Source organism: Ascidiella aspersa, chromosome 6 (assembly GCF_963924565.1).
Source record: "Ascidiella aspersa chromosome 6, kaAscAspe10.2, whole genome shotgun sequence".
In the NCBI taxonomy this organism is placed as follows: domain Eukaryota; kingdom Metazoa; phylum Chordata; class Ascidiacea; order Phlebobranchia; family Ascidiidae; genus Ascidiella; species Ascidiella aspersa.
This window is the reverse complement of record NC_139452.1, coordinates 15,296,635-15,318,137: the sequence shown is the minus strand read 5'-3', so window position 1 is coordinate 15,318,137 and position 21,503 is coordinate 15,296,635. Positions and strand designations below refer to the sequence as shown.

Genomic DNA, 21,503 nt, shown 5'->3' with positions numbered 1-21,503 from the left:
AGAGAAGGCTATTCTTATGATTATGTTATCAAAGCTGCCTTCAAAGTGCGACAATGTTCCTGTCCATTATAGGTTAACCAGCTGTTTTTTAACTAAAGCTTTTATTGAAGTGAAATGAGCGCTAATAAAAATTTTATTAGAGAGAAATAAGCGCTAATATAATATATATTATGCTACTTTTACCAAACGACCTAAGTGCACTATACAACCAACAAAATATAAAATTTAAGCGGCCTCACTAAATACGTCATCATGATTTCACAGTACCTTATACAGCAGAGACTGATGCATCTACAAAATAGAAGCGCCCGAAATCGCTAAGTCGTTCGATTGTCCTTCCTTTATCTCGTTCCGTGTAGAAGCGTTGCACAGACCCGGAAGATACGAGTCGCGAGGTGTTTTCGAATATTGTGCTATATCAGATTCTTCCCTTGATTTATCGTCCGACTCTTCTCCTTCGTCTTCCTGATAGGCCTTGTTCACCTCAGGATCCATGGGCGACCCAGGACCGGCCGAGAGCAGTTTGGGCCCGAAATAGCTGATGCCAAAGGCGCCAATTGGAGCGGTCACCAGGGTGTCCAACACTGCCAAGACCAAAATCTGAAAACAAAACTGGCAGTTTGATGACCAACATTTAAACATTAGCTAGGAAGGGGCCTTTAACCAAATTATTATCATTGTTAATTTACCTAAAAGTGATATATATCCGCAGAAATATTATAGGCTTCCCATTTTAGTTTTGATTTGGCCCTGATGATTTCGAAACGTATCTTGTTTTCTGCAGTGATGTATTGACTTGGCTTAACTGTACCTAAGTCACTGTTCTCAATGGATTTGACTTAAGTTTTTGGGCAAAATACATTGATCTAAATTAAGTCAGTTCAATAAATATAAGTAAGTTCGGCAAGTCACTTACACTAATTTTTGAGGGTTTAATTACAAACATTTTTCAAAATGTTTATTTACCCCAAATTTTAAACGTAAAAAATTGCCAACCTTTTTTACTCCTCGTGCTTGCTATGCGATTTATTATTTTCAAACAATTATTTTGTGTTAGCTTGTCATGTAAGTGACTTGCAATGGCAAATGACTTGGACATGACATGGGTAACAATTATGACTTGTATTATGATTTGGCTTCCCATTTATTGAACATGACTCGGTTTGGACTTAAGCCTGAATAAAATGTACCTGTTCCGACCAATGAATTTCTTCTTCTGGTCTGTTTAACTTGGTTACAAGATCCAGGGCGGCAGAGCCAAGAGCTGCCTAAAAATAATTAAAACAGGCAATCAAAGGTAAATGTTCAGAATGGTTTGAAAAAACATAATGTTGCTCTTGTTACCTGTACTGTGCCTTTCGGTATCCATGAAATTGATATAAATAATCTTTCTTTTAAGTTAAGACCAAGTCCGAAAGTTACTGATGTACTGACAGCAAGCCTTCCTGCCATAGAGCATGCCAACAGAGCCAAACCAAGGCCAACAGTGGTTGCTACAATCAAACTATATGTTATTATGTTTTTATCCCACTGCGTCACATTAGGCGAAAACATCGAATGATAGACAAACAAAAACATGTGGTATTTTAATGTAAACCAACTACAATATAAATATGGTAAAGTGTTTATTGAAAAAAAACAAAATATTATTCAATCGCGAAAACTTACAATCCATGAGTTTAACGTTCACTAGGGTGCCTGTGAGTCCAAACAGAACTGGTTGAAAAAGAAACCACATGTAATGCCATATCTTTTCCAATGCTGCCTGTTGCAATACGATTATTTCGGTTAATAAAATATTCTACGTTGAATAACGAATAAAAAAATGTGCTAAGCTTTATAAAAAAAATATCAAGACGTACGCTTTCCTCTCCCCAATGAAAAGCGGCAACAAATGACATGATGAGAGCACAGAGAGTTCCAGAACCGGGAATACCCCATATTTCGGTGCCGAACACAAAGAAAATTCCAATCGAGAGCAAAAGAAAAGCACGGCAAAACGTCTGTAAAAATCCAAATACAGTAATATTTATATCCAAAACAAACCCCATTACTGTCAATTACATAATTAGGTAAAAGTTTTTCCGTGCAAACGTCATCTCACTACTTAAATTTAAACCACTGGTGTATAGTCATGTCATTGCAAGATGTACGACGTTATACAAAAAAGAAAACAATATGTTAGTTTTAGCAAACTATGGTTTTGAATTCACTATAAAACATACGGCACGTATTTTGTAAGGGAAAAGCAAGCATGGCATCAGATAATAAAACAGTAGAATAAAGTTTATCAACCGACAATCCAGCAAAAGTCAGGCCTATACACGATAAAAACCACAATATGGCTACGAAATAGCTCGTGTGATTTTGTGACACGGAACAGTATTTGCATAAAGCGCAAGGAAGCACATACCTGTTGAGTTTATTACACTGACATAAAGTAGGGGCAAATTGTAAAACTTAAAGCTGATATTGATAAAAAACGGAATAAAGTCTTAATTTATATAAACTTATGAACTCCTCATGGTTTTTGTTCTAGCTATAAATCAATTATATCTTTTCAAACGAGATAGCCCAATGTCCCGGAAAAGATTATTCAGCGTTCCCAGTCGACATTTTAGGCACTAAACTCACATTGAGTCATAAAACACATTCACATTTAACGTGACCAATCGGTAATAAAATGGAACTTTATAAAAAGTGCTATAAATCTAGGGGCACGTACTTCACTTTCAACATGCCTCACAACACTCACACCCTTTGTGACAATATATTCCTAGAACGATTCGACGAACATCTAACAGACAACAATGTTTCTTTATACCTGCCCAATCTTAACTATATAGACCGAACGGCGTGCCATAAACATTTACCGAAATCACAGCGACCACTGCCGTCGCCTAACCTTATAAGGCATCCCCCTGTGTGGGATGTAGGAGATGAACAATCCGAGCAAGAGGCCCGCTGTTATTCCGATCACGACCTCAATCACAGCTCCCGCCAGCTCCTTACCGATGTTGTGAGAGGCTGAATGAAAACAAAACACGGGCTTTTATACCGGATTGCGCGCCTGTCATGTGTATAGCGAACAATAAACCGTTTACGCCACGATCGTGCATCGTAAACTTTGCAGATGGCAGAGATAACGTATAAGGATACGATGAACTGCAGACCAACACTTTGTTGTTTACACACATCTGTGAATTCCCGTTGGAGTTCAACTGTTTTATGAGATTGGCGCGGCACTCGAATAAGTTTATGCACCTCGAAATGCACTCCAACATAAGACAATGGATACGGTTTATTTTAGATATAAGGCTCGAGATAAACTGGGGATTTTTTTGTACATTTTATAGGATTTTTAAGTGTAATGTTTAAGAAACGCCGGCCTCAGATATGGCTGATTAATTTTTATAATATTAATAATGATACAAGAATACCTAAATTTGATAACACGGTGCGGGTTAAGTGTGGCGTTTGTTCGAGTTACTTACATTACGAATACTTCCAAGTTTGACTAAGAAAGATATACAGAAAGATGTTTGGCGGTTCAACTGCGAGATGTCTTACACACACAGAAAAGGAATTACCCCACAGGGATGTTTGCTTAGATATTTGCTTAGATTTTTTAAGCAATGTCCCGTTTGCTATGGTGTATTCCTACCACCTCCTTTACGCTGCATCCCAACTTGAGATAACACGACAAACAATGACGAGGGGCATTTGCATTAAAGGTGGAAAATCGGGGAAAATATTAGAACTGCTTAATAACGGATGCTTTTGGAAAGCGTATTACCAATACCATTTGTATAAACGAATTTTAGCGCAAGCAAACCAAAGCTAGAAAAACTTAGCCTGGTTATGTTCCATGGATTAATTTCTGTTTACGAAGTTATAGTTTTTATTGCGTTTGAACATTATACATACGGCGAAAAATAAAACTCGCACATATACTATACGGTACGCCTTCTTCCGGCGAGCAAATCTCATGATAGATTTATACGGCGCCAAGCAACGAAAAAGCATGTATAAAAAATAATACAACGAATGAAAGGCAAAAATAAGTAGAAACACGAATAGGATTTCTAAACCTTAATTATTATTATACAAACGTTAATATACATAAAAAAGTATATTAACGTTAATATACATTTATACGAACGTTAATATACGCTAATATACATATAAAATGGTTTTAGCAATTATTTAGAAGGCTATGAGCCACTGTTGGACGCACTATTAAAATCTAATAGCTTACTTCATCGTTTTCGCATGCTTGTAAAATGTAAAAGATAATTTTTGGCATATTTCAGCCTTACTAAAAATCACGTTTTATGTGTACGTTGCTTATGATTTTCCACTTTGTGTAATAACGTACCTAACATGACCGTGCTCATTTCGTCATAAGTCGTCGACGTGGTATTAGCATTGACCGCAACATGTTGGCCATCTTCTAAAACGTCTTCCTCAAGGCCTGCTGGAATCGCAATCCCGAGCAGCACGGAAAATCCAGCTGGAAAACAACGTTTTTAAGCAATTCGATAACCTTATTAGATTTTCCGTATTACGAACAGACAGTTTTTTAGAAAGATATACCAAACATTTCATTGTTTTCAGTCTTTGAAAATGTACCTCAAATGACGTATTACAAGTAGGCCTAAAGGGAACTAAACGCAATAACTATCGAATGACTTAAAACCCTTAAATCTTATGTTAGCTATAAAACAAATCTAAATAAAACAAAGAAAAAAAGGCCAAGAGTCGATCTACTCGACTTTTTTGGCTTTGCAATTCATTATCTAGCTTCGTTACAGATCCGTGCATATACCTAAATAAAACAATATACAAAACTTTGCCATTTATCACTTTGGGTGTACTTATATTTTGATTTTTATTGCCTTACCAATGGCTAACACGTCATCAATTCCGGAAGCAGCCATGATGAGTGATGGGATGCCTTTGGTTACACCAAGTCCAACATTTTGTAAAATTATTAAAGATGGTATGACCACTGCGGGTGACACGGCGGCAAGCATAAAACTATGTAAAACAGGAAACTGTTATAACGGTAAGTTCGTTTACAGTTATATGTGACCAACTTGGGCAAAATATAATATTATTTGTTTTACTGATTTCAATTATTACAGCAAAACCCTCCATACATTGTTGGTAATTGTTTTTGTCTTTCATATATGAAATGATTTACCGTATAGATTTTCATTACTACCTAATCGCTCCTCCATAACAACTTTCTCGGTAACGTTATTCAAACGTACCTAACAACGTTCGCGCAATTATTTGTTTAATGCTTTCGGTTTCGGCTGCGGTTCCTTACAAAAATATCGGACAGCGGGGGGTAAACCGTGTCGAAAAACAAGATAACGCGAGAGCAATCGCAGAATAGTGACTGACGTGTGTCACAAGAAAACGCTTCGAGCACTTCGCGCTATCAACGACGGAGGGTTTGTAAACTTGGAAGTTGTTTCAACTTCAGTGCTCAAAGAGGATGTGAAGATCAAGTGTTAGCACTTGTAGTGATTCTAGATAACGCTTTCTGTTGATTACTTGATTGATTACCAGTTGAGAAACACGATTATGCAACCGCGGTGTTATAAATACATTTTGCCGCAGGCTCACAAGTATAAAGAGTCGATGTTCAACGAGAAAATAACATAAAAAATACTTCATTCTATATTGAATTCGACGTCTATGAAACATCAATTTTTCTGTAAAATAAGTTGACCAACGAATATATCATTAGATTAGATTAGACGAACGTAAAAGCGAAATTACGGTCTAAAATTTTAAGCTATTTAAGAGGCGATCATTTGACGCTAAACGCAAATATTGGTTCAAAGAAAAAAATAGATTTGCATTAAAATTATTTTAAACCGTTAAAATGGTAATATGTTATACTAAAAAATGGTATTGAATAGTAATTTACCCCGTCATGAAGCTCCATTCAAAGTCGAATTTTAAAAGAAAATGAGCCAAAATGCCGAAGACGATTGTTTCGCCAATACAAGGAAGAAAAGCCAGTCTCACGACAGCCCACTTCACCTTGGCCATTGCCTACATAAAATATGGGCAATTTTATCAAATGCGTATATACCGTTAAAACAATACGACGAAAATTAACATTTTTGTAAATGTTTTGTGAATAAGAGTTTTAACGTTATGTTTACTTACACCTGGCGTAAAGCAGTCATTTACTAATTATAAAATCAAAATTTTGTCATCAAAAGCAGCAAAATACTGGATAAAAAGTATCATCGCAGGCAAACAGTTCGTCGCATATACGTTTTATAATACAACCATTTTAAGATATTTGTATCAAAAAGTTAGAAAATCAAAGCCCATACAGAAGTTGCATTTTTTCTATAGATTGAAAATGAATAAAGAGATATTATAAATGTTCAAAATGATACGTGCTCTTGTATGGGCTTTAGTATTCTTGCTACAACCTCCAACCATACTTTATCAAAACAATTTATAGATCATAGATTTTCTGCTAACATACCGCCGGGTCGATTTCAAGTCCTGCTCTGGTCAGGATAATGGTCAAGGCGAGTTCTCGCAAAGTTCGCGATTTCTCGGGGTCGATGTAGGAAGCCACCTTTAGTGGCTCTGGCAAGTTGGCAAGCGTCAGGCCCATCAGAAGAGAGGCTAAATAAACAACGTTAGGTTGGCCCTGATTTGTTTTTAAATGCGTTACACATAAGAAACAAGTAGTTGTTTGACTCAACATACAAATCTGCGAATAGGCCAAAGACAATCAATCGGATTCTGCTCATTACATTTTGTTGCGTTTTTGTTTCACAAGGCTTATTATTTATTATAATTATAAGCGCTATAAGTTCCACCTAGGAGGGGAGGTGGAGGTGGAAATCCCCTGGGTGTAGGAATTTTGACGATAAGAACCTCGGCCACGAAACAGAGTATAAGCGTAACCACCAGACCGAACCAACTTTCACCGGGCTTCATAACCTCTGGAGCCACTGACCAAACAACTCCGAACACCAGAAAGACGACAATTGCTGTGGCAAAAATTAAAAACAAATATCAGAATATGCACAAAGTTTATTGGACAGTAATTAATAAAGGCAAAACATATTATTCCATAGTGTATCTTACTTAGTTAGTCAATGGAAATGTGCTATGGGAGTTTAAGCAAATAATACCATATTGAGAACATAGATAAAGTAAATGTTTAACTACTGTAAAAACAATGCAAAAACTAAGTTTTCAAGGAACAATTAAGTGGTGTATAACTGACAATAAGTAAACGATGGCCTTGTTTTTCTCCACAATTTTTGAAGTTTTTGTTACTTACTCCAGGTAAGCCACTTGACAACAGGTCCGCGCGGGGGAAATAGTTTTGCTTTCCACGAAGGTAAACGACACAGAGGACTGTCTGACCGGGCACTGGGGGTTGTATAGTTATTACTCGATGGTGAGATTTCGTCGCCGTAATATGACTTGGAATTGCCGCAGTCGGCCGAGGCATTGTCGATTCCTGAGTCGTAAGGGATTAAATCGGCTGGTATTGTGGCGGCCATTGTTATGCAATAATCATTGAATGATTAACTGCTTCAAAAATCAAATAATCTTCACTGTTCTGCCAAGAAATGAAAGTCAGTCAAAAAGAAACAAATACTTCGACAATATAATCGTTTTCTTTCACTCAATTCAAATATTTTTTTGTTTACATTCGGCCATATATTTAAAAAATTCCAGTAAAATTGTGAACCAGTTCTGCGCTAAATTTTAATTAAAGAAGATTTTTACTTGCAAACTGCAGTGGTGAGCTTTCACAGCTATTCACACGATAAACGTCTCTAACATGTCAAACTTTAGTTTTTTCTAGCCTTAATAATGATAAAACTTTCAAAGCAGTCGTGTATAAACTACGAGCCATGTTTCGCGACGTCTTCTTTAATATAGTCACCTTATCGGTCACGTGACTGCGCTTTGTGATGTAACCTACGTCACAAAGAGCGGGAGTTGAGTCGGTTGATGTCACGTTCTGTCGATGGTGAAATTCGCAGCGAACCAATGTCATTACTTTCCTTCTCTTTATAATAAACGCCTTTTGGTCGTTTTGCAGGTTAGCGTAAGTCATTTGGTTTTACATGAAATAACGCTTTGACGTATTTGTTGTGTTTGTTGAACTGTTAAAAGCGCCACGCAAGAAGCTGCAACTTCAGGCAAATTTTTAGCCATGCTAACCATCGAAATTATAGAGCGTACTAAAATATTAGGCCAGGTAAGGTCACAGAGTGGGTGGGAGGTAAGGCCATTTGGAAACGGCCATTGATGTTCCGCCAAATAAAAAATCATATATCCGCCCCTGAACTAGGGCCACATCAACATGTTTTTAACTAAACCGTAAGCACAAAAAATTGTCGGAAAATATTCGCATATACGATGAGTTGTCAGGAAAGCCCCGACGTGATTTGGTAAATAAGGGCGAAAAAAGGTTCGATCAACTTGTTTTGTAAAACTATAGGTACACGTCTACATATGTAAAATTTCACAAGTTATAAATTAAAATCGTTAATTAATTTGCTCACCTATGTAACCATCTTGTTTATGAGAGTAGGCTACATGCGAATGAGCTCCCTTTTTTATAATAATGCTGGCCCAAACAACAGTTTATATTTCCATTTGTGAATAGTTCGTTTAATTATTTTAATGTTTGAACAATAAGGTGGTTTGCAGAGTGGCGAATTCCTTTACGTTTAGGATGTCATAACAAATTGATCAAGTTTACAAACAACGAAACCACTGTTTTAATAACCATTTTCCAATAGAGACAGCAGTCATTTTCTCCTGTGACAAAATATGGAAATACCTTTGTTTTGCGGTCCGTTCCTTCGCCTAGCACAACGTCAAATCTGCTGAAGCGTACCCGTGAACTCACCTTTAGGTTGCGTTTGTTTTAATTGTAAGTTTCGTGCAAAACGCGAATGTAGTTGTGGCATAACACGAAGTGAAATTAGCAATTTTTGCTTTGCTTGATATTCTGTGTTCTACTAATATTACGCTATCGGCATAATATAACATTATTTTGGTTTTATTAGGTAAGTTGCAGTTTCAGTTTTGTAACGCTATCTTTGAAAACTTACCGTACTCGCTTACAAAGCTACGTTTTGCCACGGCTGTTAAGATTGATCTTAAATAATTTGAGAAGTAGGCTACGAAGGGCGAAAATAATTTAGGGTAAAGTTTTATATTATAAAAATTATTGATATATAATAAAGTTCAACATGGTAATTTATTTAGGCTTATTATTTAAACGGAAGCTTAGTGTTGGCTAAATTTAAACCTCATTCTTTACATAATCTATACAGCTGATCTTAGAAATAAAATCTCAACTCGAGTTTGAATGCGTTTATTGAAGCGTTGACAAATTAACTTAAAAGAAGATTTTTTTTTCAAGCTGTGTGAGCAATGACACAGAGGGTTCTAGAAAAATTAAACTTGCATGTCAGTTGACAAGCAAATTATCTAATTACCACAAGAGGTACATCCAACAGAAGAAACGGTTGATAAAATATTCTCAATTCATAATTAAATTAAACAACTAGATCAAAGACAACAAAAATAAGCGCCATAGAAATGCAAATGCGCAGCCTTGTGGAAGGCAGGTCCGCATTTTTTTGCCACTGAGTATACGCAAGACAGAAAAATATCACGCGGTGATATTTGTGAAGAAATAAAACTATTTCATTCAGAAGCGAAGAGGCGAACAATACATAGTCAACATGGGCGTCACGCCCTTTTTAAACCGTGCTTTGCGCGACGTAATACATCATTTGTTATATTTTTATATTTTTTTAAAAATAAAGAGTAATCTAGAGTCTACTCTAGACCATTAAAGTCCGTTTACTGATGTGAAGTAAGGTGAGGTAAAGGTAGAAAAGCAATAACAATTTTTTTTAACAAAAAAACGCGCAAATATTTTCCTAGTTGGATAATCAACAATTCAGGGTGCGGAGTTTTTTTTAATTAGTTTTAAAAACAAATTTGCTTTTAAAAATAGAAACATTTGACAAATACGCGACTGTTAGATAAAACCATAGTTTAATTAACTTACATAAATCAGAAATTGCTTTTTCGCCTGGCCGTAATATGAAGTTTTACCAACTTTTCACCGTAATTTACCGATAACTTGCAAACAATGTTAAATCATATATAAAAAACGACGTTCGTTTGCATTAACGCCGACTTCAAACGATGAACGGTTTTGGAGGACAATGAGCATGTCGCATGGTAATCGTGTTTTACGCTTATTTAAATGTTTCGAAGCCAGGGTTGCAAGTCGAAGTGTGATAAGACTAGGCAACGGATTCGGAGTCTGTGGATGGAAGGTTCCCGGTGTGAAGTCCACTGTCGCCGTCATCGTCGTCAAATTCCGCCTATAAGACCGAATAACACGAAAACAATAAAGTTTGGTGCTACTTTGATTTAAGCTAGAGTAGCCTTTCTTAAACTGGGGTAAAGTTACCGCAGGGGGTAAATTTCCTCACTTTAGGGGGTAAATGAGCTATTAAAAATATCCACGACAGAAAAAGTGTGCCAGCTCTAGGTATTGGTGGCCTACTTTCCTAGTTCAGATTAACTGCTGATTAGAAGTTAGCCTATTGATTTTTATCATCTAGTGTCGTGTGTCGGTAACGTTATTTTACGTTAATTGATACCTTTTTTAGTTAATTGGCAACCTTATTACCTATTAGTTACTTCATTGTTACGTCATAACTGAAGTGATTTGTTACTATCGTTTTTTCAATAAGAAACGTATATTGGAAGTAAATCTGATATTCATCGTTGTTAAAAGGGCAAAACATGCAAAAATGGTTAATAACCCCTGATCTAGAATAAATTACAGAAAATTTGTCAATATAAGGGTTTCAGGCTAATAGAGTATATATGTTTATCATATAATATTAAAGCTTTTCTGCACTAATTAGAGTCAGTCATTTTACAATTGGTGAAAGAAATATATTTGTTTTAAAAAAGGCATCATCAGTCTCCCAATTTAATTGATTCAATAATAAGCGCCATTTAAAAAGATTCATTCGAATTAAGCGACTGATTAGTGACGCCGCCTTTTTCGGCGAAATACATTTATGACAGACTTAGATTAGGAGAGAAAAGTCAAGAATTTGCTTAAATTTAAAGTCATTGTTGCCAATACTTACAAGGGAAAGGGAATTTCTTGTTTATGAACATTTAATTCGTCATAATTCTCTTAGAATGGAAGCCTTTCGAAAGTTTCGACTGCATACCTCGTACAATCTGAACAAATCTAAATAAACGCCACAACAAGTTTATTCCAAACTCACCTTCGTTTCGTCATCGTCATCAGATTGATAGGGTGACGCAGCCCTGGAGCTGAAGGGTGAACTTGGGGCAGAGTAGGGGCGGGGAAGACGGACAGAAGCGGTCTGTATTAGAGATATTAGCTAAAGAAATGTACAACTATGTACAAATGTACAACAAAAATGTACAAATGTACAACTGTACATCGCATTGTAACTAATATAATATTACAGCACCAAAAATGATAAACCATGAAGAGGTTGAAAATAAGCTGAAAAGGTTTAATAAAACTTAAAAAGGGTTTAATTATTTTACTGTACAAACTTTTATCAGGTGTATTTTTTTAATTACACGCCAGATGCCAAAAATACGATACCAAATGGAATAATGTTCCCACCCAATATTTTTCTGATTTTTAATGCATTCTTTATTAAAAAATATGTCCAACAGAGAATGTGGAGATTCAACAATTAAAAAAAGGAGTAAATTTTTAAAACATAACAGACGATTGTTACGTCACTTACGGGTGAAATTGATCGTTGTTGTTCGAGGAATTCAGGGTGAGTCCGGTCAATAGCAAGCCGACGTGCGTTCGTGTAATACTGCAGAATTGAAAAGAAAAAATCACAGCGATTCAAACAAAACACAGTGTTATCTATTATACATCAAAGGACTCCAGCCATAAGACCGACATAATACCAACATCAACGTTACATAATAGTTGTGGTACCGTCTAACTCGGACTAAGTCTTAAACCGGACGGAATAAAAATACAGCATTTTACCTAACCCCAAACCCCTATCCTATCTAAATTACGGCCAGGATTTGTTGCAAGTATGTCATGGAATATTAAAAAAAAATCGGTGATATTAAAACCCACAAGTTACAAGATATCTCTAATTTATCATCGCAAATCAATATTTATTATTTAGAAAAAAATTTCGAAAGAGACCATAATTGTCATTTGTTTTTATTTGTCTGTTTGATCGAACACGTTTAACATAGTTTATGCTTGTATTTGTCTACATATAGGCATTCCTAGCTGATATTTGTAAACCGTCTAGTGAAAACAACTGTATAAACGCGGTATATTCGGAATAAAATTTGCTTATTCGCTGCATTTTTCAGAGTAAAGACTTAATGCGCCGTATGTTAAGTTGTTCAGCAAATACACATGGCTCATTTCCAGAGGGGGTAGCAAAGCATATAATAGGGATCTCCGATACTTGGTATTTCATTGCAATAACCAATAGTATTGCCAAAAGTATTGCGATTCGTTTCGATATGAAATGATGTCGTTAGAATAGTCAAAAATCACAATTATTCTAACTGATAAAGTGAATGGTAATGATTTTCAAAATATTAGGCCGAAATATGCTTTTGCGTTAGCAAGCCTGATTAGCTTAGTTTTTAATGTAATACTTTCTAAAAAAATTATCTTTTAGCAAACTCTATGTTGGATCGTAAAACATGGCTGTCATGCCAATAAATTTGAAGTCGTATGTACACCGATATTAACCTAGTAACGGACGAGAACCGATGGTACCACTTGGTATTGGAGTTCGGCTCCAATCAGATATTATCGAAAATCCCTAGAAATTAACTAGGGACGCTGACCTAATTTGGATGCTTGAATGTAAAATAACCAGCTTTATGAAAAGTTTGTTGCAATGTGGCCAAGCCAGATGTAGCATACATAAGTCCAATGTCAATTTTAGAGGTATATGCATTGTAAGTACCATAGACAGTCTTGACCAGTCAAGTAATTCGCTCAGTCGTTCTGTTCTGTTGCGTTGAATAATCCGTTCACGGCGAGACATCCGGCAGAAGTGGTACATGTACTTGAGGAAAAACACAAAGAAACAAAATTAATGAGAAAATAGAAGTATTGCAAACAAGTCATTTTGAAATGACTTAAGCTCCTGCCAAGTCATTTGAAAAATAACTGAAGTCCAAGTCAAGTCTTTTGCAAAAATAACAAGTCAAGTCCCAGTCCAAGTCATCGGTTGCCCAAGTCAATTCACTATGAGAGCAAGTCAATTTCAAGTCATGTCATTGACATAAAAGTAAACTGATAAACTATTAAAATTGGTAAACTCGTCCGATTATAAGCAATAATTTAACTAAAAAATAAAACAAACGCAATATACACCACTAAAAGTGTTTAATGTGCAAAACTTGACAAAAATTTTAATAAAAAAACACTTAATTTAATCCCAAGTCATTTGTCCAAAAGACTTAAGTCAAGTCAAGTCATTTTGGTCAAACGACTTAAGTTAAGTCAATGACTTAAGTCAAAACAACACTGGAAAATAGGTATTTCTATGTTTATGAACTGGCGTTTGCGTTGTTTATCAGTAAAGAACCAGACTAATTTCGTTATAGCAAAAGGCACACAAACCGCAATGAGTTTTTCACTTTTCTTTAACTAAACACCTTTTTAAAACCGCTTGAGCCATTTAAAGCATTTAAAGCAACTTAATCTTTCTGCCATTGAGAAAATAACAGCTTTCACGGCATTAGCTTTTTTAGTGGGTTAGTCGCTACTAAAGTTCTATACATACGTCGGTAAGTTGGTTGCACGACTCGTCACCGCTCTTAAACCGGCGATCGACGATGTAGATTCCGTAAGCTTCGGGATCGCTCAGGTGACTTTGCATAAAACAACCGAAGCCGCTAAGGTTGGTCGTAACGCTGGGAATCCCCTTCACCGTGCATTCGGCTGCGAGGAGAAATAAAAATAACATTTAATTAATTGCGAATCTCAGTATAAATGAAAGTTATCAACACAAACATTTAAGCACCTTTATAAAATGCATTCGAAGTATCTAGCAGTTTCATTGAACATCTTTTGGTAAAACCTGTTGGTATAGGTCGGACTTTTTTATGTACAAAGAAGTAACAGGTCAGAAAAACTAATCTGCCGTGAGATTCCAAGTCACGACTTTGGCCAATACGTAACTGTCAATCTAAGGCAGGGGTGGGCAACCTTTTTTACAGTGGCGTCATGGCAAACATAAAATATTGTGGGTGGCGGGTAAAAAGAAAAACTCAAATGCACACAATATGACGCCATACCGTGACACTAAAAAACAAGTCAGCCTAAGAAATCTGTTATTACGTTAGGAGTTGTGCGCAAATGTGCAACCGAAGTTGAATTTTTAGAAAAGCGCGAAAAGACTGAGGCCAGTGTTCCCTCGAAGGTGCGCAACTGCGCAGTAAAGTTTGCATTTTGCGCACCTACATCATTCTCAAACCAAAAACTAAAAAATGTTTAGATTTTTTACTACAACATTTTTGAGCATTTCGCATGGGCCATTTTTTCGTTGATGTTGATAGCTAAGAAGCATGTACAAATCAAATCTGCTTCGACGATTGTGAAGTAATACATGGTTTGTAAATTACTTTTGTCTATTTGGATTTCATCATCTATGCTGTGTATGCTTTTCTATCTAACGTAGAATTAAATGTCTACACAGGAAAAACAAGCTTTAAGAAATGACTTTAGAAGAGTGCTGAACACAGCAGTGGAGTGTTTGACAATAATTCGGGCTCAGGAAACCGAAAACGATTTTTAGGGACGTTTATTTTTAGCCTAACAATTTTTACGTGATTTCTGTGTAGATAGAGCTGTGGGGTCAATGGCCCTCAAAAATTGACAAAATCATTATGATAAATGCTGAGCGAATAGTTTGCGATTCTTGATTGTGTGCTAAAGGCATCTCATATCCCATGTTTCTAAATTGGACGTTTTGTCGATTTAACCCAAAGAATCTCAGATATTTCGTCGCGCGACCGCTTTGTTGCCATATCCTTTGACGTATTTAAACACAATATACAAGCTTCTTGAGAATATTTGTTTCATGACGTTACGCTTTTAACGTCATGTGTAAAATTTTCACGACATGCCCCCATAAAAAAAAAACATTGATCTGCCACGGTGCCCTGCCAACTCAGCCTTAAAATATTCTTGCGCACTACAAAAAATATTTGTGCAGTAGAAGATTTTCTTAGAGGGAACACCGACTGAGTCTGGTTTATAATGCAAACTTTAATGTAGATAGAGTGGGCGCGTGACACTTTAAAGCACAGATGAAATATATGCAAATTACTCGATTTGTTGGAATTTATCAAGTTATGGGGGCCGTTGACCCAACAACGGCAAGTGTTTTTCAAGTAGAGCAGAAGGAAAATAAACTGCGGACCGTATTTTGCCCGTGCCGCCCGCAAAGAAAATTGTCAGGTCCGCGGCATATTGTCCTATTATATTTTTTTTAATGTTAAAGAATTATTATTTCGTTTGAACATAATCCAGTTAACAAAGTACAATACAAAATTTAAATCCGGACTGCGATCCCCAAACTTTATAGGTATTCCGCCCATAAAAAAAAGTTGGTGTCACTTGCTTTGGGGACTCAACTGATTCCTACAGTATGTACAAAGTTGCGCAGGTCTTTGCTGGTGTGCACCACCGCGATTACCTGGCGTGTAACCCCACGGTTCGTAGTAGGAGGGAAAGACGCCGAGGTGGCAGCCCCGCACAAACTCGTCATAGTCCATGGAGAGGAGTGGGGAGGTTTGGGAGAGGAACTCCGGATGAAAGATGATTTTCACGCGGTCGTTCTTGCTGTTGAACAACTTTACCGAGCGGACCTGGTTCAGGACTGCGGGTAAAACAGAAAAACAAAGCAGTTTTAACGCCGAAGTCAGTGCATATATATTTCTTTTGGTTAAACTCAAAGTTTAAAATCCAGGGTGAAACACAAGATAATATATATTCCTTTAAAAAATGACGGATCATCTGTGTAAACTTTACGTTTTTTGTTTTTATTCGCGTCGGCGGAACAGCAATCGACAAGCCGATACTTGATGCCAATGGTTTTGGATTCAATAATATACACCCTTTTATATCATATATAAAGATATATATTTCTTTAGGACGAGTTGCGATTTAACGGAGTTTCAATTAAATAAATATAATTTAGGTATTTTTATGGAACGATTGTATGGAACAGATAAAATCGCCAGGAAAATGCGAGTTAACAGAACATAATAACTTTCGGAGATATGCTTTTAGGTTTTGCAAAAGAAACTGAAAATAAAACATTTTTTAAACAAACGCTAAAATCCTTGCAAAACTGTTCAGAGACACAGCTAAACAAGCGGTGAATTACTTGGGTCGTTTCCGTCATCAGCCATGTTGTGCGTGACCACTGGAGGCGGTGTGTTGCTCTGGTTGGCGTACATACAGCGCTTCAAGCGGATTATGTCGTCACGCTCCAACAGATCATCGTTGGTTGGCATTTTGCCCCTGGAAAAGAGTCACTTAAAATACCACATCGAATGCCAGCTGGTCCAACTTAGAATTGAAATGAATAAATTCGCATATTCTGCTTGTGACAAACAAAATTGGTGTTAATTGCACACTTTCAGGAAACTGCGCTGCTGTTATTTGACAAACATTTCCGGGAAGTTATCACATTACTCAAGAGAGGGAATAATATCAAGGACTACAAATTATGCCAAATAGGAAAGGCCATACAATGAAATTAAGCAACGAATTAAAATATATACTCGTTTCGTTTGGCGGTTAACTGGTTAGAACTCACCACAATAAACACCATATCAGCCAAGAGTGAAGCTGTTGTCAATATATACAAATATGCCACGAACTAACTGCAAGTGTAAGCTACATGAAAAGCGGCCAATAGCTGGTATACTGACAAAAAGCTTCGTTCATCATATAGTCATATGCAACGGTCCCGCAACATTACTATAACTTGTCTAAATACTACATACATGTTCTGGTATCACCGACCAATGATATTATAAGGTATTTAGCCACAGCGAAGGTGAGCAGTTGTCATTGCTGTTATGTAAAGACAAACATCCATTAAGTAAAGCTTCGAACTGACGACTGTTTACTTATAATATGTCGGTGAATTGGTAATCCCTACCCCCAATAACTCGTATTTTATGCTTTGCAGTTTTCAGCTTACGCATGTAACTTACAGTGGCTTAAGGTACGAAGTTGCAGAGAATGAAATATCAATGGTCAACATGGTTGACTCCAAGCCTCTTTTTTGAAATAATACTCACCTCAGACACGAATCGAGAACCTTTTCGCCGATGTTGTTTTTTATAAGGTCGACAGTTTCCTTGAGCTGCTTTACGACAGCCTGGCCTTTAAGACTCTCCACGTTAAAGTTATTCGTCGCCGCCGGGAAGATAAGGAAAGCCACCACCGTGACGTCGCTGTTCGTCATCTGTGACGTCACATATAACACCGGTGGTTATCGACAACTTACCTTTGTCACAAGTAAACTTTTGCAGGAAATCGAATCTTATCTTTAGGTTTTATTTACACAAGGCGTGGTAAAACAATTCACTCGTGTCCAGTCTACTTAGTGTAGGATGCCCTCTTGAATCGCTGAAAATCCAGAGGATTTATTGGAAGTCTAAATGGTTTTACTTAGCATATCGTAATGAATACAGGGTGGGCCAAAAGTAGGCTTACAGCCACAGCGTTGGCTTGGAAGAGGTAGCATTGAATGGCCACCACGCTCACCTGACCTGACACCAATGGATTTGTTTTTGGGGGTGTTGCAAAGAACAAGGTGCAGGAGAAGAACCCCAAAACAATAAATTTACTTTTACACCCAAATCCTACTTTTTATAACTGTAAGCCTACTTTTGGCCCACTCTGTATATTGCCGGAGCAATTGAAAAAAAAAACAAAGCCCAGACCTTCAAAGGGAAAGCGATGCTGAGAACGTGATTATGGAACCAGTCAACTTAATTTCGATATAAATAAATGGTTTAAATTGCCCGACTAGCCTGTTGTATTTAATAGTAACTACAGAAGTCATGTCATGATATTCATGTCAACGTGGCGCGTGCTAGGGGCGTGTATAGGTGTGCGCAACGCCTACCTTTAGCCTGTGGTTAAGCCGACTCATGCATTCAATGTACATGTCGGCGCCCTTGTTGCTATACTCGTACCGACCAGCGATGAACATATAAATCGTCTTGTCCAAGTTTAGGTCGAAGTGACTAAAAGCAAGGTCAAAATTGTGAATTAAGGAATAATGATTGCAACATGGTCTAGTTACCTAGTATACAGAATTATCACGTAGCATTGAGATTGGCTAACGCATTAATGTAAGTATGATCCCAGTAGAACATATACAATGTGTTAAATAAATTGCAACACATTTAAACAGATATATTAATTATTGGCAATCTGGTAATTATGTAAATGCCTTCTATTAAACAATTGCAGAAAAAAAAGAAACATACATTATAAATTAAACATTTTTTTAATAACTTGTATTTGGTGTAAATAGAAGTTTCACTATTACCCATAAAAGTGTCCCGTTACAAAGTTGTGAATTTTGGCCTTGCAGACAGCATGAAGATTTTGAAATTCGTGAAGGCATTGTGTATTCTTGATGCTTAATCCATTTGGCAATATAAGATCTACAACAAAGTTAGAAATTTTTATTTCAATTTTCAACTAATGAAAATTTAGACCATTTTCCATGTATATACAATAATCAGTAAAGTTATCGGTTGGCAAAAACAAAAAAGTTGAGTCATGGTATTGATTCAAAAAATGATATTGATCAATCTATTTGAAATCAATAGGTGTACAGCTATGATTGGAAATGGCAGCTTTCAGAGAACATGCCAGGTCAATAAGTTAACATATTCCATGGTAATGTTATCTGTGCAAAACAGAAACTGAAGATCTGGTATTTAATCACTTGTACTCATGTAAGAACTACACAAAACTTAATTTAACAGGTCGCCTGTCTAAAATTCTTGAATAAAACGCACACATGGGTTGCAGGACATTGTACAAATCATTCCTACCTGGTTTTCGCTTAAGCAAATGTTCTGCTTCAAGTGAAGTAATGTCAGAAACAGTTGTAAAAACATGTGCAGTGTGCGCTGCGGCACGTTCCATGCAGTACCGATGGTATATTTGCCTATTTCCAGCTTCTGTGTCACATTGAAACTGCAAACAAATAATAAGCTAATAAATTTGTCATGAAAAATTAAAACTACATTTGGCCTAATTTATTCATTTTTGGCAAATAAATGGTAGCACATACCTTGTCCAGGTTATTGTAAAAGTCAACATTGGCGGCACAAAGATATCTTCCAAGAAGAGTTGCATGAGTGGTGAAAACAGTGGAAATGTCGATCTGTCGCATTCTGGTCATAATGAGCCCAACACCAGCGAGCCACTCATGAAAATGTGCAACAATTACAGGTTTCTCTCCACACTGAGCGCGAAACTGTAAATTCAAATAATGTATGAACAATGCTAAAATTCCCAAGTTCAGCATGCATAGAGAAAACAAGATCTTCTTAAAAACGATGTATGTTAAGCTACACAACAGTTAATATATATAAAACATGAGTTTAGGACTATTAAAAGTTTAGAAAAAACAAAAAAACACCAACCTCCCCTAAAAACCAAGTAGTCAAAAAACCAAACAGAATACACTTTTTGGCCTCAAGGTCATGGTCGGGAATACCAATACCAGTTTTGTCAAACATCTCCCATGACCAACTGTTGTAGTTTGACCAGGCACTTTCCAGATCAAACAGAACAACCTGTGTAAAAGATTCAAATCCAGTTTAAACCCCAACCTAGTGGCGTCCTAGTGTGGAAACAATATTAACTCAACATCAGCTGGGGTTGTTTAATGTTGCAGTGTCCAAAGAAAAATGCTGCTCTATTTGATTTATTGGTAATATGTTCTTTCCATTTTTAATGTAAACAAAAGTTATACCAGCAAAACTAGAATATTGAAGAACAAAAGCGGTGCGTTATATGTTAAAAATTAAACATGTAAAAACACTCACCTTTGGATAACCTTCAATTAACCACCTTCCAGTTACAACCTATAAACATATTGTAGTTTATTGGCCATGCTGGATAAGTACATGAATATGTAACGCCAAATGCCACAATTAAAACAAGTAGCTTTCAAAACTTTTGTGACAGTAAATTATAATATAATTTTTCTCACCCCAATGTTTTGTTCTCTTATTTTATCTACAGTTGTTTTAAGTTGGGGCAATGTTGGTTCCATTTTGTCAACTTCCATTGCAACAAAACGCTCATTGCAAATTCCGACCATACAATAATCTTCTCCTAGCTCATCAACAGTGGATTCTGCTTTACTTCGCAGCACAGTGTAAATGCCACCCACTGGATAATGAAAAATACACAGATAAAAATGTGGCGCTTGTCTTAAATCCTACCACAGTTAATAAATCAACCCACAATATTTGGGTTAGGGTGCGAGTTAGCGTTTAGGTTTGGGTGGGTCAAGTATTATTCTATTCATTGTTTATCAATTAACACTTGACACACCCTAACCGAAGTGCTAACCAGCACCCTAACCCAAAAAATATGCGTTGTGGTAGGATTCTGAACCAGCAGCTAAAATTTTTCAAGCATTATGTTTAGTAGTTTATGATCTTTTTGAAAAATGACCTAAAATTGATTTCATTTTTTGTCTATCTACCTTTATTGGCAACCTCCAGGGCAACCTCAAAAGTGAACAAGGCAGGTGGTTCTTCAGACATGGTTCAAAATTAAACACAAACCACTATAAAATTCTGAGCACACCAAGCTGTAAAAAACAATTATATACTAGCGTTGTACAACGTTAGAATGAATGCAAACAATAACGAAAGAGCGCGAAACTCTATGTTGCAAATGTATGCAATGATGCTGCAGCAAATTGCAATTTCTAACAAGTCAGAAAACAAGTGTAAAAAAATATGGCTCTGAAAATTTGGTGATTCCAATCTACTAAGGAGAACAATTTTATTTAACATTCACTATGTTTAAAATTTACAATATAACCTGAACGATTATTATCTGCTGCTTTTATCTGTTTTTTATCATGTAATAAACAAGTCGAGTCAGCAAGCATACTAATAAACTTGTTTATAGTCATGATAAGCCTTTTTCAGACACGTTAAAGCACGCTCTTATCAGGCACTAAACTCCAGTCATCTTCTTACGCAATACTGTACTGCACGTACACATGCACGACGGCTGTTGGGACCGAATGCTGCAACACATGCAAGTCTATCATCGCAAACGCGCTTTATATCGCGGTCGTCACGCGTTGCTGAATTGAGTTGTTGAA

General features: G+C 36.5%; 2 protein-coding genes across 2 annotated transcripts; both read right to left on the bottom strand.

Moving 5' to 3' along the window:
- Nucleotides 1-291: 291 nt before the first annotated feature.
- LOC146140406 (sodium/hydrogen exchanger 9B2-like) lies at nucleotides 292-7,559 on the bottom strand. The gene is made up of 12 exons (XM_083392617.1): nucleotides 7,334-7,559; nucleotides 6,864-7,037; nucleotides 6,521-6,666; nucleotides 5,945-6,072; nucleotides 4,904-5,040; nucleotides 4,379-4,513; nucleotides 2,906-3,027; nucleotides 1,863-2,003; nucleotides 1,669-1,765; nucleotides 1,345-1,493; nucleotides 1,191-1,268; nucleotides 292-600 (listed from the first exon to the last, which is right to left on the bottom strand). Exons 1-12 carry the CDS (start codon nucleotides 7,557-7,559, stop codon nucleotides 292-294), a joined length of 1,842 nt encoding a protein of 613 aa, XP_083248743.1.
- A 1,819-nt stretch (nucleotides 7,560-9,378) lies between these two features.
- LOC146140405 (glycogen [starch] synthase, muscle-like) lies at nucleotides 9,379-20,980 on the bottom strand. Its single transcript, XM_083392341.1, has 16 exons — nucleotides 20,871-20,980; nucleotides 20,370-20,551; nucleotides 20,203-20,241; nucleotides 19,798-19,950; nucleotides 19,443-19,628; nucleotides 19,201-19,345; nucleotides 18,687-18,804; nucleotides 18,258-18,378; nucleotides 17,425-17,591; nucleotides 16,500-16,636; nucleotides 15,807-15,989; nucleotides 13,890-14,047; nucleotides 13,065-13,166; nucleotides 11,850-11,927; nucleotides 11,349-11,450; nucleotides 9,379-10,421 (listed from the first exon to the last, which is right to left on the bottom strand). Exons 1-16 carry the CDS (start codon nucleotides 20,929-20,931, stop codon nucleotides 10,341-10,343), a joined length of 2,013 nt encoding a protein of 670 aa, XP_083248467.1. The 5' UTR covers nucleotides 20,932-20,980; the 3' UTR covers nucleotides 9,379-10,340.
- Between the last annotated feature and the right edge of the window lie 523 nt (nucleotides 20,981-21,503).